The sequence below is a fragment of the Bos mutus genome, chromosome 4, assembly GCF_027580195.1.
Source record: "Bos mutus isolate GX-2022 chromosome 4, NWIPB_WYAK_1.1, whole genome shotgun sequence".
Classification (NCBI taxonomy): domain Eukaryota; kingdom Metazoa; phylum Chordata; class Mammalia; order Artiodactyla; family Bovidae; genus Bos; species Bos mutus.
Genome location: NC_091620.1, coordinates 47,928,406 through 47,947,042, shown reverse-complemented (window position 1 = coordinate 47,947,042; position 18,637 = coordinate 47,928,406). Strand labels below are relative to the sequence as shown.

The window sequence follows — 18,637 nt, the reverse complement described above, 5'->3', positions numbered from 1 at the left end:
CCTCACCACCCAGAGGAATGCTGTGTTCTTGTACTTTGACCACAAAAACTGAACTACTTGAAAATGAACCAGCATGAGATTGTCCTGCAGCCAGCTGAGGGTAAATGCTGATGGTGCAGTTTGGTTATGGAAATGATATGTATCAGTATCTAATTGTTTGCAACGACAGTAGTCCTGCTTTCATAGCTTAGCTCCCTTTCATAGCAACTGAGTATTTAGTATTTCCTAGGTCAGCCCCTTACCATGTATTTACAAAGCCATCAACTGCATTCAGGAAGTATATACAAAAAGAAAATACTACCAAGACCACATTAGTAACACTCTCTCCCAACCAACTCACACTTGGTCGTCATCCCTGAAGGTCTGCTCTAGGATTTGATCCCACATCACATTCACCAGAATTCAGCTGCTGGTGTTCTAGGAGTAGCTCTTAGAATGCACTTGGAGTTCTAGCACAGCTGGTATTCTACTTTGGCGTAAAACTATCCACCCAGAGAGTCATGTTTATATTCAGTAGCCCCACAAAAGTAAACAAATAATTTTTCTTTAAAGACCTTCCAGAGTGTCTTCATATAATCTCCCCTAGATATTGTAATAACATTTCTTAAGACAGCAAGGCTCCTGCTGGAACTTGGGTATCTTATATTTCTTATAGGGATTTACTTAGAGCAAGGTACAAAAATCTACCTGCATTCCTGTCTTGTCTGGTGGCCAGAGTAAGTTTGAGAGGCTTTCTGAAAGGCTTTTGAAAGAACAGTGTCAAATACACTCATACCTTTGCAAACTGGTGAAAGAAATGGTAAGAAGGTGAGTTTATAATCATCTAGAGAGAATGTTAATTTCACACCTCCACTCCTTCAGGTGTGACTGTAGTCTCTCTCATACCTAGAAGTGCCTCTGGGTGCCTGGGGTTGGCAGATGTTCAGAGAGGCAGGCAGGGTTTTGCTGGGCACTTTTCCACCAGACCCAGGACACAGCGAACTATGCTGTTGGCAGGCTTCAGCCTTCGCCAGTGGAGCTCATTCTTATGTCACCAGATGTGGTCATGCTTAAATAAGAACAGACCAGATCCACTCTCTGGGCCACATGGTAAGGGAAGCTTCTGGTTACTGGGTGAATCTACAGGTGTATGGATCTGTAAGGCTGGTTTTGATAACAGACACAAGAAGGTTTATATGCAAATGAGTGCCATCCTTCAGCCGCTGGGGCAAGCTGCGTATTTCTTTTAGTAAGGCTGTCAGTGCTCAGGACATGTCTGGAATTCTTTTGGATTCCCTTCAGATTCAGTTAAAATTCACGCATACTTTATAAGGCTTACTTCATTTAAAATTTTACTCTCATTACTAATTTGATCAGGTTCTGAGTGCCTGTTTAAAATTCATATCTACTGGCAAATTTGTAATTACTACAGACTAAAAACAAATGTATCAGAGGCATTGCTCAAGACCCTAAAAGCAAAGGTTCCAATGTTCTGAGCAGTTGCGATTAGAGCAGCGTCTGATGTGACCTCTCTGAAGAAGTGAGGGTCTGTGTTCCAGGTGGGGTATAAGGTGAGCATGCCGGACAAGGTCCCTGTTCTTCTGGGCAACTTAGGTTTTAATACACAGAGCAAACAGGGAATAGCAAGAAGATAATGTCAGATACAGTAAGTAAATGAAGGCAATAAGATAATGTAATAGTGGCTGGGAGGTGGGAGTAGTGAGTGAATCTATGGAGAGAGGGGTAGGAGAGACCCATTATGTGGCATTTCAGCTGACAACTCAGAGATGAGAAGGAAAGTTCTATGGGAACTCTGGAGGAAGGTAGAAGGAAGAGGAAGGTTGAGGCAGAGAGCATCAGTAAATAAACTATGGTACCTACCTTTGAGGAGTTTATGCAAATATACATAGGAAATTCTAACACTTGGATTAAAGTAAAAAAACAAACTTTATGCCCTGTGTATAAGAAAGTTACATTCTGACCTTTCTAATCTACTGGAATTAATGGATCCAATAGAAGGTAGAATCCAGAGAGTAGGGGTTTGGTCAGAGGACTACTTGGACAGTAAGGAGATCAAACCAGTCAATCTTAAAGGAAATCAACCCTGAATATTCACTGGAAGGACTGATGCTCAAGCTCCAATACTTTGGCCACCTAAAGCAAGGAACTGACCGATTGGAAAAGACCCTGATGCTGGGAAAGACTGAAGGCAGGAGGAGAAGGGGACGAAAGAGAATGAGATGGTTGGATGGCATCACCGACTCGATGGACATGAGTTTGAGCAAGCTCCGGGAGTTGGTGATGGACAGGGAAGCCTGGGGTGCTGCAGTCCATGGTGAAAGGTTGTTGTTGAATCACGTGAAGACACCGGGATTCTTGGCCCCCGGAGGAGAAGAATTCAATCTGGGGCCAGAGACCAGGCTTGATCGCTCAGAGCTTTTGTGTAATAAAGTTTTATTAAAGTATAAAGGAGATAGAGAAAGCTTCTGACATAGGCATCAGAAGGGGGCAGAAAGAGTACCCCCCTTCTAGTCTTCAGCTGGATGTTATATAGTCACTAGCAGTCTGTTAATGAAAGAAAGGAATGTCTTAAAATTCAGAATGGCACCAGGCCCCTCACCCATAAGATGCATTTTGGGATAATCTTGGCACCAAATGGCTTATCCTGGGCCATAAAATGATTAACTTGAATTTTGAAGAAGGGCAGACTACCATACAAATAGTTTCATTTACATAGATTAGGGGAACAATATCTGAGTATAACATACTGGTTTGTCAAGTAGGTTCTGGGCCAAGAGGCAGAACCGACTTGGAGACAGAGTTTGGGGTAAAGGCATAGTACATTAGCATAGCTTAAGACAAACATTTCCATAAGAAAAAGGCATTGGTTATCTCTAGGCTCAAGAATAGCTAACTTCAGGCGAAACCAGGTGTCATTATGGCAACACAGTATTTTAAGAGAAACCTCCCTTTAAATTTGTATAGAGGAAAAAATATCGCTAGTTTGTTTCCTCCTGCCGCTTAAGAGAGATAAAAAAGTCTGACACTTGCAGGCTATTTCCTCCATTTGGAGACCCCTGGCCTTCCTGCCTGTTACCCTCTCATTTTCATCGACTCCAGTCCCCAGGTCTTGGTCTACAAAGACTGTGAAAAGTTTGTCCTTTCTTCCTCCTTGAGAATTCCAGACCCCTCTCTCCTTGGGGACCCCTAGATTTCCTATCAACCTGCCTAGGAAATGACTCTCTCAATGGGGTTGCAAAGAGTCGGACATGACGGAGTGACTGAATAACAACGGGTGACTCCAGGCAAAGTGGATAAAGTCAGGCCTGAGGTCCCTGCCTGAGCCAAATATATCCTGTCACAGTTCAAGGGTTTTCCCTGTTCTACTGGAAGAATTTAAACAACGTAACTAGTTTTTTTCCCCATAATTAGCTAGAAGTGCTAATGGTATTATCCGATGATGTGGACTTTCTATAATGTTTTTTGGTGATCTGTTTACATGTGTCATTTTAGCTCCGTGCTCTGTCTCATGATGGTGTGTCTGATCTTGAAGACCCAGCTTTGGCTCCTCTGAAAGATAGAGAAAAGTTTGGGATCCTGCAGCGTCTGTTTGCCGCAACTGACATTAACCTGGAGAGAATGCAATCATCCGTGAAAGCTGCCAGCAGGGAGGACCCTAACGTCTTACCACTGATACTTTACATCAGCCTGAGTGGACTCTGTGCTTTGGGCAGAGCACAGTAACAGTGTCATGTGCGGATTACAGGTACAGGCACACCTCATTTTATTGTACTTCATAAAGTGAAGTTGCTCAGTCGTGTCCGACTCTTTGCGACCACATGGACTGTAGCCTACCAGGCTTTTCCGTCCATGGGATTTTCCAGGAAAGAATACTGGAGTGGGTTGCCATTTCCTTCTCCAATTGTACTTCATAGACAATGCATTTTTTTTTTTTTTAACAAATTGAAGGTCTGTGACAACCCTGTGTTGAGCAAGTCTATTGGCACCATTTTCCCAACAGCATTTGATCACTTGTGTCTGTCACATTGTGGTAACTCTCCCAGTATTTCAGACTTTTTCATTATATGTATCATGGTGATCTGTGATCTTTGATGTTACTATTGCAAAAAGATTACAGCTCGACTTGCTGAAGGCTCTGATGATAGCATTTTTTAGCAATAAAGTATTTTTAAGGTATATACATAGTTTAGGCATAATGCTATTGTACACCTTAACAGACTATAAGATAGTATAAAAATAAGTTTTATATGCACTGAGAAACCAACAAGTTTGTGTGATTTGCTTTACTGTGGTGGTCTGGAACCAAATCTGCAGTATCTGAGATCTGCCTCTGCGTGGTATCAGCTAAGGCTGGCTACTTTTCAGCATCACCAAATACTGCCTCTGGGGCTTAGGTCACCATGGTAAACGATCAAGCAGATGAATTTATCTAATAGTTTAAGAAGTGGTGGCTTTTTGCATTACAAATCACCTTGAATTCAGCTACCAGTTACTCTGTACAGGGTTTTTTCATGGGAGGCCCTCCTGTGCTGCTAACCCAGTGTCCGAATTATAGACCCCAGCACCCCAGCTGGAGGAGGGTGGAGAATTCTAAGCCAGAGTAGTCAGACCTTTTCTCTGCAGGAAAAAAAAATAGGTCCATTTATCACTTTATTTTCCCCACTTTCTGTTAAACAAAATAGATGAGGCTGACACTTTGATCCAAAAATTCATTTTAAATTATGAATGCTGTGGGGAAGCAATTTCTCTTCATAGAAGGCTACATTTTGAATGTGCTATATGCTATGCAGTGACTGAAAAATGAACTGTAAATGCCACTAGAGAACATAGTCTTCTGCTAAACAAAATTATGCTAAAAAATAACCTAACTGCAGGACATACTTCTCCTTAGGGCCTAGTGTGTGTGTGTGTATATATATATATATATATATGCATTTTATTTATTTGACTTTGCTGTGCTTTGATCAATGTACCAATCCTATGTCTAGAGCAGTGTGCTGATTTTGCATGCATGTTGGATGTTTAATTTGTAATATGCTACATATTGTATCAAAGGAACTTTGAACTGTGTGTATTTTTCTTGTTTGTTCTGTTTTCATATCCTGCTATAAATAGCCTGAACTGTCTTCTGAGTGCCCCTAATGCCAATGCTAATATCCACTGGGGACCTGAAGCCACTTCTGCTTTCCCTCAGCAAAAAGTCGCTGCTAGAATTCGACTTACTTGGGGGGCAGCAGGCAGTGGGGATGAGGGCTAGCAGCTGGAACATGCTATGTTACTCAGCACCTGTTTTTATCTCAACATCGCCTACTTATTCCCTTCCTGTGCTTCAGATTTTAATGAACATTAATAAGCAAGAAATGAAGAAAATAACCCTTTCATTACCTCTATTAAAAATCAGACTAAATCATGTAGCTATTATGCAAATATTTAAGATATGTAAGAAAGAAAGAGTTGTAACTGTGGTGGCAACAACATAAAAAAATAAGCACCTCATACACAAATTGGAAAGGAACGCAAAAGTCAAAATAGTTGTGCTGAGATGGTGGCACTATACCTACCTGTTTTTTCCTGCTTTTCTGAAATAAAATGAGTATAAAGAACATACTGCAGATAGAATGTGTGATATGAATCTACTTGTATGAAAAACAGATATCCATGTATCTCAATGCCTGGGAAATCTCATTTAAGAGGTCACAAGAAACCCAACAGGGTCTGCTTTGAGGAAAGGATTTAGAGGTTGGGACAAGAGGCATTGGTCGGGGGCGGGGGGTGAGATGGGGTGGTTCATCTTTTAGAATTTTGTATGTATTATCCTGAGTTAAAAAAATAACAGAACCCTCCAAACATTAAAAACTAGACACAGACTTAAGACAGAAAGAAAAGAAGCCATCCAAGCAAGTACTGAAAGTTTGGGTTACATTAAACAGCAACTGAGGCAGTCTCTTTCCACAATGGCCCTAAGATTGGCCAGTAATCCTGTTGGACTGTGTTGTAAACATTAGCGATTGAAAAAGATGTGGGCATATGCTGCTACAGCAGATTCCCACTGGGATGTGGTGGATGAGGTAGTGTTGGGCTCCAGTGAGGGTGAGATAGATTCTTCTAACTAACTGGTATCCTCACCATTAAATATTAACTTTAAATATACCTTTATTTACTGCTTGAGATTCAGAACCATCCTCCTTTTAGTAATGAGATTTGGAATCAAGTCCTAGTATCCCAGAACACCTAGAAAACAGATAATAAATATAGTAGTATTTCCTAGAACAGAACAGCTGCCTTAACTCTATTTCTACAACAACTACTTGTTTCATAAATGGGGATAGAAGAAATGCTGACACAGTTAGTGTGGTGTGGCCCAAAAATGGCCGATAAAAGGTGTTCATGACCTAATAAATCCCTAGAACCTGGCAAAAAGGGTGTTTGTAAGGTACTGGACCTTGAGATGGACAGATGACCCTGGATTATCTGGGTGGACCCTTAAAGAAACCAGAAGGGTTAGTGAGAGATGGATCTGGCCAAAGAAAATGCAGAAAAAATGAGGCATGTGAAGAATTCAGAGCTGCTGCTGGCTCTGAAGATAGAGGAGGCTGGTTCAAGGACAAGAGAGTAGTTGGCCGGCCAGCCAGCAAGGAAGTGGGGACTTCGATCCTACAACTGCATGGAAATGGAGACCACCACCAACCTGCAAAAGCCTGGATGCATATTCTCCTCCGGACCTGCAGGTAAGAGCCAGGGCAGGGCCTGGGAGACAACTTCGCTGTAGCCTCATGAGACTTGTTCGTGAGACTTATGTTGAATTATGGACCTGGACAGAACTGAGATGATAAGTTTGTGTTGTAAGCTGCTAAGTCTGTGGTAATTTGTTATTGCAGTGACAGAAAACCAAGGTAGTATAAGATGGAAGAGTGAGTCACAGTTGGACCCTTGAACAACATGGGTTTGAACTGCACCAGTCCACTTATATGGACACCCAGCTGTGTTTATTAAGGGAATGATGACTTTATGTAAAACCTAATTTTTGGGGAACATAAGTGAAATACTCGGAAATAAAACATAATATTTTCTTGGATCAGTCCCCCAAGGCCAAAGAAATAAAGCAAACATATACAAATGGGACCCAATTAAACTTAAAACCTTTTGTACAACAAAGGAAACCATCAACGAAACAAAAAGGCAGCCAATGGAATGGGGAAAATATTTGCAAATGATGCTCCTGACAAGTGGTTAGTATTCAAACTATACACACAGCTCATATGACTCAATTATTGAAAAAACCCAACAAAAAATGGACAGAAGACTTGGAATAGATATTTTCCCAAATAAGACATACGGATAGCAAACAGGCACATGAAAAGATGCTCAACATTGCTAATTATTAGAAATGCAAACCAAACCCAAAATGAAGCATCACCTCAAAAGGGTCTGAATGGCTATTATCATAAACTCTACAAATAACAAATGTCAGACAGGATGTGGACTAAAGGGAACCTTTCTTCGTATGTTGTTGGCAGGAATGTAAATTGGTATAAACACTATGGAAAACAGTATGGAGGTTTGCTCAAAAACTAAAAATAGAACTAACATGATCCAGCAATCCCACTATTTGGAAAAAAACAAAACCACTGATTTGAAAAGGTACACACACCCCAATATTCACAGCAGCATTATTTACAATAGCTAAGACGTGGAAGCAACTCAAGTCCCATCAACAGATGACAGGATTAAGAAGATGTGGTACAGACACAATGGAGTATTACTTAGCTATAAGAAAAGAATGAAATACTGGCACTTGCAACAATGTGGATGAACCTAAAAAGAATTATGCCTAGTGAAGTTAGTCAGACAATTACTATACAATATCACTTATATGTGGAATCTAAAAAATAAATACCAATGAATATATACAGAAAACAGGCTCACAGACGCAGAAAACAAACTTGTGGTTACTAAAAGGGAGAGGGACAAATTAGGGATATGAAATTAACAAACTACTGTTTATAAAGTAGATAAGAAACAAGGATTCACTGTATGGCATAGGGAAGTATACCCACTATAATAACCTATGAAAGTGAAAGTGAAGTTGCTCAGTTGTGTTCGACTCTTTGCAACCCCATGGACTGTAGCCCACCAGGCTCCTCTCTCCATGGGATTCTCCAGGCAAGCGTACTGGAGTGGGGTGCCATTGCCTTCTCCAGGGGATCTTCCTGACCCAGGGATCGAACCCAGGTCTCCCGCATTCCAGGCAGATGCTTTAACCTCCGAGCCACCAGGGAACCTATAATGGACTAGAATCTGTAAAAATACAGAATCATTATGTTGTACACTTGAAACTACCACAGTATTATAAAGCAAATATATTTCAACAAAAAAACTAATTCTTTTGGAGACATCAGAAATACACTAGACCAGCAATTTCTGCATTGTGGGGTATGGAATCCTAGAAAACTAGCTTAGGAAACGAGTTGCCAAAGTACCTTTTCTGGAAACAGGCTTCCTGTGCTCACCCACATTCATGCCTCCATCTCTTGGTCGGTCCAGTGGGTCCTCCTCCCCTTCTCATAGCAGACCTCAGGGCTGAGCTATGTGCCACAGAAGGCGTTGTCTTTCCCACCAGGGTTTTTCTTTTCTTGGCTAACTGGGAAATGGCCCTAGTATTCATGCCATCTAAGCGTAGAGGTCTTCTCTTGATCCTGTATTTTAATCTTCCCTGTCTCTGGAATTCTTTAAGTCGTCTTTGAAAGCTATGGAATCTTTGGGCTGGGACAGATGAAACAATAATTAGGGTTTCCTTGTTAAAAAACAAAAGGGAGGCAGGTGAAAAATTTATAAATTTTGGTGGGAAAAATCTGACATTAGAAGCTGTTAACAAAGATGATTAGCAGTTCAAAGAAACTGCCCAAACTCACCTGATACCTTCTATATTTTATTATCTTCAAGCCTTATTTCTACCTAGAAATGAAACACTACATTTTCCCAATATTAAGTATTTATTTCTTTATATATACAAAAATATTTTACCAGGAGTATGCAGTCTCACAGATTGAACATTTCAGTAAATTTCATTTTGGACAACATATTAATATGTGAAAAGAAAAATTTACAGGGACAGTTGCTGAGAAGTCAATACTTAATTGTACTGCAGGTAGATTTTATTTATACAAGGACAGCAATAATGTTTCTTTTGTACAGGTACTAGTAATACAATTACTTGGAAAGCAGTAGCAATTAATTTTATTTTTAAACTTTTTCACCTTTAGCAGCTTGTTCAGCTTTAATTTTTTGGTTGTTAACAAGTATTTTGCCCTCCATTAAAAAAAAAAATCTCTTCTACCATCATTTCACAGACTAGAGGTTAAAAAGAGCATGCATATGTGTTCGAAACAAAAATATACCAAAATGAAATGGGGGGAAAAACACCCAAAGTCCTCACATCAAATTTTCATCATGGGTTCTTAATAGAGCTAACATAACATGTGGAAAGTATACCAGATGCTGAACCCCAGTGTTCATTCTTCTAGCAAAATCCAAGATAACATTTTCTTAAACATCAATGTTACTGAAGAAACAGGAATCAGCAGTTCTTTTTTAAAGAGAACACACAGCCAAAAGAAGTATTTACCTTGTATTTCAGTTACAGATGGAGATCAGCTATTCCTCAAATCAAGTTCCACTAAAAAGACTAAGGCATTTCTCAGTTAGACCATGTCTATCAGAACAAAGTATGTTCTGCAAAGTCTGCAAAGGTTACTCACATCACTGCCTGCCTCTTGTATTTAAGAATAAGACGAGAACCACATATTTTAATTGGTAATGACTTATGGTTTAGTGATGGTAATAATATATATAGCAGAGTTTCCCTCATCCTCCAAGCTCCCAGGCCTCCTTGACTGATGTGAAGGTTAAGTTTCAGGCATAGTTTGTCATATTTGTATGTTTCTACCCTGGGTTGCTGTGACTAAAGTGCAATAAAGATATTTATCCCCAACTTTTAAAATAAGACCTTTTGGCTTTTGCTCTGTGTTAGTAACAGTACTTATTCACTGGGACTCAAGACAGATTTACAAGCATTAAGTCATTTAATCTGCCAAGTTGTAAGTGGCATTTACATCATCTGTAGATGTGTTCATTCAGTTTGTGCTGGAGATTAGAAAACAATTAAAGCTGGTAGGGGGAAAAAAAAAGAATTGTTGCTTCTGGTCAGCTTTGGTGTATGGAGGCAAGTCAGATTTCTCATAGCACTGCAGTATCAGCCAGTGGCCCTGAAGCAGGTAGAGAACAAAACTAAAAAAAAAAAGCAGTCCTATTGGATTCGTGGTCCCCCAACTGGAGGTAACTGAATATGTTTCCCCTTTTAAAGAAACAAATGCCTTTTAAACTTAATACTATGGGTTGAACCATAGGGCTGCAGTGATAAATTTCAGGCAGAAGAATAAGGTACGCAGCTTTAAGGGGCAAAGATCAGAGTGTCTTCAGATGTAATAAGAGTACTGGATTGCTTACTTAAATTTTGTTTGACTTGTGAGTGGTCTGGTTGGTGAGGAGGAGGATTTCCTAAAGGTCTGGACTTAGAAAAGGATTCTGAACTCAAGACCTCCTGACCAAGGCCACTAAGAGACCAGAACACAACCTCTTTCAGGCTGGAACAACATCCTCACAGCTGTTTTAAAACTGAAGGCAGAATTTCTAAATGGTGTGCACCTATCACTATGTTACCTCCAAGAGAGGTACACTTTAAAAGAACTAAAAAATAAGCCAACTCAGGGCAAATGAATATATATAATAAACAGATAAAGTAGCTTAATAAGGAATTTCCAATTTACCATTTACCTCATCAGAGTTATAAATTACAGTGAAGATAAATATTAAGTTAGCCTTATTTAACAAGTGTATTATTAAAAGGGAGATGTAAATTTTCTCAGTGGTCATATGGTCAGGAGTCATAATTAGGATCTCAGCCAGTAGAAGTGCACCAGCTCTATTTTTATAAAAAGAGAGACTATTTTAAAGAATGCAGTGCAGTGTACTGCAGAAGTAGTGCAAATCATGCTTTTAAAGTCTTATCTTAGAAATGAGATAGCATCATTCCTTCACTTTCTAGTGTTTTAAGGACTCATTTTTGATTCTGTGTACTAAGTCATTCCAGAAACACACAAAGTAATATGGTAAATTATGGAAAACACTAAAAATAAAACTTGAAGCTAGCAAAAATGCAGTTAAAAATAATCTTACCTTAAGAAAATTATAGAATTGTTTTCTTCAGACATATAATGTATATGTAAAAAATGATATGAATTATTACTCAATTGTATTCTTAAAAGTTTGTGAATATTAACTTGTTCTATATACAATAATCCTGTTATTTAAAATACTGAATTTCTCCTAAGAACTCCAAATCCATTACAGATGTTATTACATGAATTCTCACAACAAATCCAAGAGAAGGGCAGGTACTATAATCTCTAAGCCTGAACCATATCTCAAACTCATTTGAAGGTTTAAGTAAGTATTTCCCAGGAGGTTTCCATCCATGACTCTGTCCTTTTTCCCTAAGGAAATAAAATTAGAATACCTTTCTGAGCTTAATTCCAAATATATTTTTCAGAAAGGGGATTAGTATCTGCCTCAAAGTAAAACCAGAGCCTCTGAAAACTATGTGAGAAGTTTCATTATGTCTAAGAATTTGGAAATAATTAAAAATGTAAGAGCATTAGTTATAATTACATAGTGAACATTTTAGTATTATTATCCATATATCTTGGGAGAATTTTACATATTATACACATAGCTGTATATATATATATTATATATATGATGACTCAAACATTTAAAAAATGACCTGCTAGCTATATACAGAAAACTTCAGGATTGCTTTTTCCATATGTAGTATAAAGACTCATCACTATAAAATTATTGGCTCCCTAGCCTGTGGTTCCTGGAAAATGGGGTGTTGTTTCAGAAGTCATAAAAGTACAATGTTAAGTAGACCAATTTTCAAAACTTTAATATTTACCAGTTTAAAATAATTATACCTAACTCCATGGCTATCCATCTGAAAAATCAACCCCAATCACTGGATTGTGACACTTGTTGTTATCCATAAAAACAAGTACAAATTTAAATGACTCTTTAAAATAAAGATCATCTTCTATGGTCACTGGGATATTACAGTCAAAGCAGTCAGTACCTGGCCATAGTCTATAATGCTACACTAACATATTTTATTGCTAATTTGAATTCTTTTCTAAATTTGTGTTAATATCCAATTTGCTCTTTTAAAGAAAACTTGTCCTTATAAGCTATTATATTAAATTTACTAGATTCTAGAATCTAGGGTTCAGGCTACTATTGCTGTACTGGGTTTATGATATGATTTCTACCTTAGAAAGCTATGTTCAGCAGTTGTATGGTAAAAGTAAACAAAGTCTGATGTATTGGATAGTATTTTACTTGACACTATCCAAATATCAAACAGAAATGGAAACTGCATAATCAAGGCTTGGTTATAATAAAAGGAAAAATTCTACTTGAGTGCATCACATTTATTACACTAGTTACAGTTAAATGACTTATCCAGGGACATCAACTCTATGGATATGGGATATTTGTATATTTAAAAATATATATAATATTTAGCTGTATATAAATAATCATGCCCTGAATGCTGAATGTGGATGCTCACCTGTCTACAAGGAATCCTCAGGTGCATTACTATGTTGGCACATTGTTTCCCAAAAGCATATGCACGCATATTTTTAACAATATTTTTAATGTCACCTTAAGCTATTTTCTCTTCAGTAAAGCTAGTTATCTTAGACCTTCCCTACAGGAGAAGTTCACATTCCCTTGATCACAACTATACTGTCATTGCTATAGGAGAATTCTGGGGCCTCTGGGACTTCTTGCCCCAGCAGAGCTCTGCTGGTTTCTACAGAACCAGATGGGACTTCACTTTCAAGTTCAATGACTCTTTATTGAAATAGATGAACTTTGCTATAAATTGATTCTTTTCGGCTCTGGCATCTAGATGGAAATGAAATCAACTGCATTGTTCCATTTTATATTAGGAGGAATCTCATGTGTATAAACTAGTTAGTCATGAATACCATTTATAATAGAAATAACTCAAGTGTAGACTGTTTTCTAAATAATGTGCACTTTATACCATGTGATAAGGCCTAAAATATGTCTGATGTAAAAACCATCTCTGTTGTGTCGATGGGTAAAATATCTTGTGGATAGACTTCTTGAGCTACTCCAGTGATCCCCAAGAGGCTGCAGGCAACAGCTCCAGTGATCCCCAAGAGGCTGCAGGCAGCGGCTCCAGTGATCCCCAAGAGGCTGCAGGCAGCGGCTCCAGTGATCCCCAAGAGGCTGCAGGCAGCGGCTCCAGTGATCCCCTAGAGGCTGCAGGCAGCGGCTCCAGTGATCCCCTAGAGGCGGCAGGCAGCAGCACGAAGGCACACTGCAGAAGACACCATACTTCCTGAGAATGTGAAAATAAAATTTCTCTTAAAATTTACAGTGTGTTGAGATGCTAAGTCATGGGACATCATCTCGACACTGTGCTTTGATTCATCTTTGAGAAGCCAAGACTTTGATGTAAATGTACGTGGTTTAAAAGTTACCAAAGTTACTAAAGGGTATGATCCATTTTGCTACCAATTTCCTATTCTAGGACAACGAACCTCCATACAGCTACTTGGGTGTTTGGTTTCATTGTGAAAAAGAACAGTGCCTGCTGCTTATTACCATGTATTTTCTCTTCCCTCTGAGTCCTCCGGGCTAGCATTCCATGTGACAGCTTAGCTGAGGGGAAAACAAATTTCAGCAGCCAGGGGTCTGGTGTCTACCACCAGACAAAGATGATCATCAAAGTTTAAGCACCTAACCTGTTAAGTGTGAATACTGTTTATGTGAAAAGCTAGCAGCAGTATAAAATATGGCTAACTTAGTTAAACAATAATCTGCATCTCTGAATATACTTTAGAAGAATTTATACCATCAAAGAATCCTAAAGGAAGATATTAACTGAGATGAATTTTGGAAATTTGTATATATTAATGTATCTAAAGAAGGAGAACTGTTTTCCTAATCAAAAAGTTTACTTCCTAAACAAAAAGTACATTTCCTAACAAATGTAAAAAATATATAAAACATTATTTAATACATATTATATAATACATACACTGTACATATTATATAATATATATGTAGTCTAGTGAGATAAAACATTTGACATTTTTTTCCAAATTTCATAAATTGTTCAATGGATTTGGTTCACAACACAACAAACTGAAAAAATACCCTAATGATCACATCACACTTCAAAAAGCAAACTGATTGTTCACATAAACCCCCAACTGCAAACTGAGAGGCATTTTTCAGCATCACAGAAATTTTCAGAGGCATGATACATTTGCTGATCATATCCTAATAGAAAACTGTATAAAGCAATAGGTACACTTTCATCAGTTAAACTTTTACAATGGATCAGCTCCCAGAGTCATTCTGTTACAAGGTTTGCAGGATAAGGCACTCTCCCGGCCGGTGTGGCCTCGCTCGCCGTGTACATGTTAACGAAGCATCAGCCCGTCACTGCAACGAATGAGAGTGCAAGGTACTGCTCTTCATTTTTTCACGAGAGAGAGCATGAAGGGAAAAAACTAACATAGCTGCATAAATTAGAACGGATAGCCGTACAACTCTGAAATAATGAAGCTATGTTGCACTGAGCAGACTTCTGATGTCAGATTTGGATGGTGGTAGACTAGCTGTAGCACTGACATTAAAATTCTGCTTCTGTAAGAAATTGAATATGTTAGGAAAGAAGGCCAATAAACCATTATTTTTTCCTAATAAGAGTAGCTGACCCTTCACTAAATACTGAACTAAATGACAGCTTTACAAAACTATTTCAAGTATTCATTATCACAGTGAAAATGTGAGACCAATGTTAGAGTGAATGATTTGAAAATTCCTTGGATGAAAAAGGCAAGGGTACTAAATCAAAACATATACAAAATGCTTCAACGCATTTCTTTATGTGATATGAATAGAAAGATTATCCATAAAAAGTTAGAAAAATTAAGATAAATTATATATTAGTACACCTTCTCAACCACATTTTATATAAAAATTCAGAATAGTGTACTGGTATTTCAATCTACACAATAAAAATGCCTGGACTTGGCAGATATCTTCTATCTGTGCATGTATTTATTCAGTAGGTTTATCTGTTGCAGTCACTTTTTGGAAAGTTTATTTGAATTGTGAACCTTACTGAATCATCAGTAAACCCAGCTGATTGGGACCCACTGTGGCTCCATTCTCAGTTTCTCTATGGCAGTCTGAAGTTTCTCAAAGGCTTTGTCTAGATTGTCATTGATGATGATCAGATCAAAATAGTGGTTGTACGCTCTCTGAATCCGTGCACTTTCATCCACTGTTTTCTTCAAGTCAGAGTCCTGGCAAAGAGTTTCAAGAGGAAAAGTTTACACAATGTATACTTATTGCTCACAATCAACTCAAAATGAAAGAAGAAGTAACTAGGATGGATATTTGAGTGTGATATCAATCCTCAAAATCTAATCTACATAGAGTGCTAAAAAATATATTACCATCTGTTCATATCCAGTCATTAAAGCTGCATTCATGTTTGCATTTTGAGTATTCTGTGTCTTCTGTTTCACTGATACTAAGAGAAGATTCCTAATTAAAGGACTATTGACAATAATCTTAGGGTGAAATCCAAAGTAATAAGGAATTATTGTAGGTCTCTAGCCTCCAGGTAGCACTAGTGGTAAAGAACCTGCCTGCCAATGTAGGAGATGCAAGAGATGCAGGTTTGATCCCTGTGTTGGGAAGATCTCCTGGAGGAGGGTATGACAACCCGCTCCAGTATTCATACTTGGAGAATCCCAGGGACAGAGAAGCCTGGTGGGCTATGGTCCATAGGGTCTCAAATAACAGGACATGACTGAAGCAACTTAGCACAGCACAGCCCGACTACATCATTCTTCTCAAAATATTTTTACTTTATGGAGTCTGTAAATCATGGAACCCAAATTTCAGTGGCTGTTAAGCTCAATGCCAAATTTACTGCCTTTCTCTAAGAAAGAGAATCTCAGAAGAATAGTTTGAAGACTACATGCTCCCCACCCCAACAACAACAACAACAACAACACACACACACTTTAATTTGTTATATATTTCATTATTGTTTATATTTCATAAAATACTTCTAGTCATTCTGGAATATTTAGGGAGAATAAGTAAAGAACAGGTTTTTTCATGAGCAAGTAAAGCTTTTCATTAAACTGTTTTAAATTTCACAATACTTCTACAGGTTCTCCAAATATTCATTAAGTTCCTATTAAAATGTCTGTTTCATAATCCATGGATATAACAGTGAATAAGACGGAATGGGTTCTTACCATTTACTGGAGGAGACAAATAAGAGGGCAAATAAACAAAAACTTGCAAGTTGTAGTAAGTACTATGAAAGAAACTAACCAGGAACAAAGAATTTTAAGAGACCTACCTTAGACAGAGTGACTCTACATATGAATAAATGACATTTAACCTACCTAAATGACATTTCCAGTTGAGCTATTTCACATCCTGAAAGATAATGCTGTGAAAGTGCTGCACTCAATATGTCGGCAAATTTGGAAAACTCAGCAGTGGCCACAGGACTGGAAAAGGTCAGTTTTCATTCCAATCCCAAAGAAAGGCAATGCCAAAGAATGCTCAAACTACTGCACAATTGCACTCATCTCACACACTAGTAAAGTAATGCTCAAAATTCTCCAAAATTCTTCTTCAGCAATATGTGAACCGTGAACTTCCAGGTGTTCAAGCTGGTTTTAGAAAAGGCAGAGGAACCAGAGATCAAATTGCAAACATCCGCTGGATCATCAAAAAAGCAAGAGAGTTCCAGAAAAACATCTATTTCTGCTTTATTGACTATGCCAAAACCTTTGACTGTGTGGATCATAATAAACTGTGGAAAATTCTGAAAGAGATGGGAATACTAGACCACCTGACCTGCCTCTTGAGAAACCTATATGCAGGTCAGGAAGCAACAGTTAGAACTGGACATAGAACAAGAGACTGGTTCCAAATAGGAAAAGGAGTACGTCAAGGCTGTGTATTGTCACCCTGCTTATTTAACTTCTATGCAGAGTAGAAGAGAAATGCTGGGCTGGAAGAAACACAAGCTGGAATCAAGATTTCCGGGAGAAATATCAATAACCTCAGATACGCAGATGACATCACCCTTATGGCAGAAAGTGAAGAGGACTAAAAAGCTTCTTGATGAAAGTGAAAGAGGAGAGTGAAAAAGTTGGCTTAAAGCTCAACATTCAGAAAACTAAGATTATGGCATCTGGTCCCATCACTTCATGGGAAATAGATGGGGAAACAGTGGAAACAGTGTCAGACTTTATTTTTGGGGGCTCCAAAATCACTGCAGATGGTGATTGCAGCCATGAAATTAAAAGGTGCTTACTCCTTGGAAGAAAAGTTATGACCAACCTAGATAGCATATTCAAAAGCAGAGACATTACTTTGCCAACAAAGGTCTGCCTAGTCAAGGCTATGGTTTTTCCTGTGGTCATGTATGGATGTGAGAGTTGGACTGTGAAGAAAGCTGAGCGTTGAAGAATTGATGCTTTTGAACTGTGGTGTTGGAGAAGACTCTTGAGAGTCCCTTGGACTGTAGGAGATCCAACCAGTCCATTCTAAAGGAGATCAGTCCTGGGTGTTCATTGGAAGGACTGATGCTGAAGCTGAAACTCCAAAACTTTGGCCACCTTATGCGAAGAGTTGACTCATTGGAAAAGACTCTGATGCTGGGAGGGATTGGGGGCAGGAGGAGAAGGCAATGACAGAGGATGAGATGGCTGGATGGCATCACCTACTCGATGGAAATGGGTTTGAGTAGACTCCGGGAGTTGGTGATGGACAGGGAGGTTTGGCGTGCTGCGATTCATGGGGTTGCAAAGAGTTGCACACGACTGAGTGACTGAACTGAACTGAAATGACATTTAAATTGAGAACTATAGTGGAGGAAAGAGCATTCCAGGCAGAGGAAACAGCAATGTAAAATCCAAGGGGAAAATGGATACTGAAAGATAAAAAGACCACCAAGATGGATGGAGGACAAGATGGATGGATGGAGGGAGGATGGGGAATAAGTTGAGACAGCACAGGCTAGGTCATGGAAGACCTAGATGCGATGGGAAGACATCTCTGGATTATGATGGAGGCAGAGAAGATGGAAATGACAGCAGAATAGACATATATTTTGGTGATAAAATTATCCAGTTTAGCTGATGGGCTGAATATGGAATGTGAGGAATATGAATGAATCAAAAATAGCTCGAGTTTCTAGCTTGAATAAATGGATAGTTGCAGAAGACGCAGAGTTGGGTGGGTGGGAGTGGGGGAAATATGATTTTGGGTGGGGGGTAAATAAAACATTCTACTTTGTACATGCTAAGTTTAAGGTGTCTATGAGACATCCAGGTGCAGCTGTAATGTTAAGTAGGTGAATGCTAGTGTAAATTGGAGCTCAGGTCTGGGTTATCAATATAATAGGAACATCGGCTTAATAATGGTAAATAAGTTA

General features: G+C 38.7%; 2 protein-coding genes across 8 annotated transcripts in view; one reads left to right on the top strand and one right to left on the bottom strand.

Annotated features, from left to right (window-relative positions):
* Positions 1 to 5,743, top strand: part of GSDME (gasdermin E) — a 70,900-nt gene extending 65,157 nt beyond the window's left edge. The window contains exon 10 of one of the 2 annotated variants that reach the window (XM_070369443.1): positions 3,493 to 5,743. In XM_070369443.1, the coding sequence (XP_070225544.1) occupies positions 3,493 to 3,723 (231 nt within the window). In that variant the 3' untranslated portion in view covers positions 3,724 to 5,743. The remainder of the gene's footprint in view (positions 1 to 3,492) is intronic. The other variant, XM_005902875.3, reaches the window with a different exon arrangement.
* Positions 5,744 to 13,277: 7,534 nt separating this feature from the next.
* PALS2 (protein associated with LIN7 2, MAGUK p55 family member) overlaps positions 13,278 to 18,637 on the bottom strand; it is a 135,056-nt gene continuing 129,696 nt past the window's right edge. For all 6 annotated transcript variants that reach the window (XM_070369442.1, XM_070369440.1, XM_070369441.1 and 3 more), the window contains one exon: positions 13,278 to 15,470. In XM_070369442.1, coding sequence (XP_070225543.1) covers positions 15,294 to 15,470 — 177 coding nt within the window. In that variant the 3' untranslated portion in view covers positions 13,278 to 15,293. The remainder of the gene's footprint in view (positions 15,471 to 18,637) is intronic.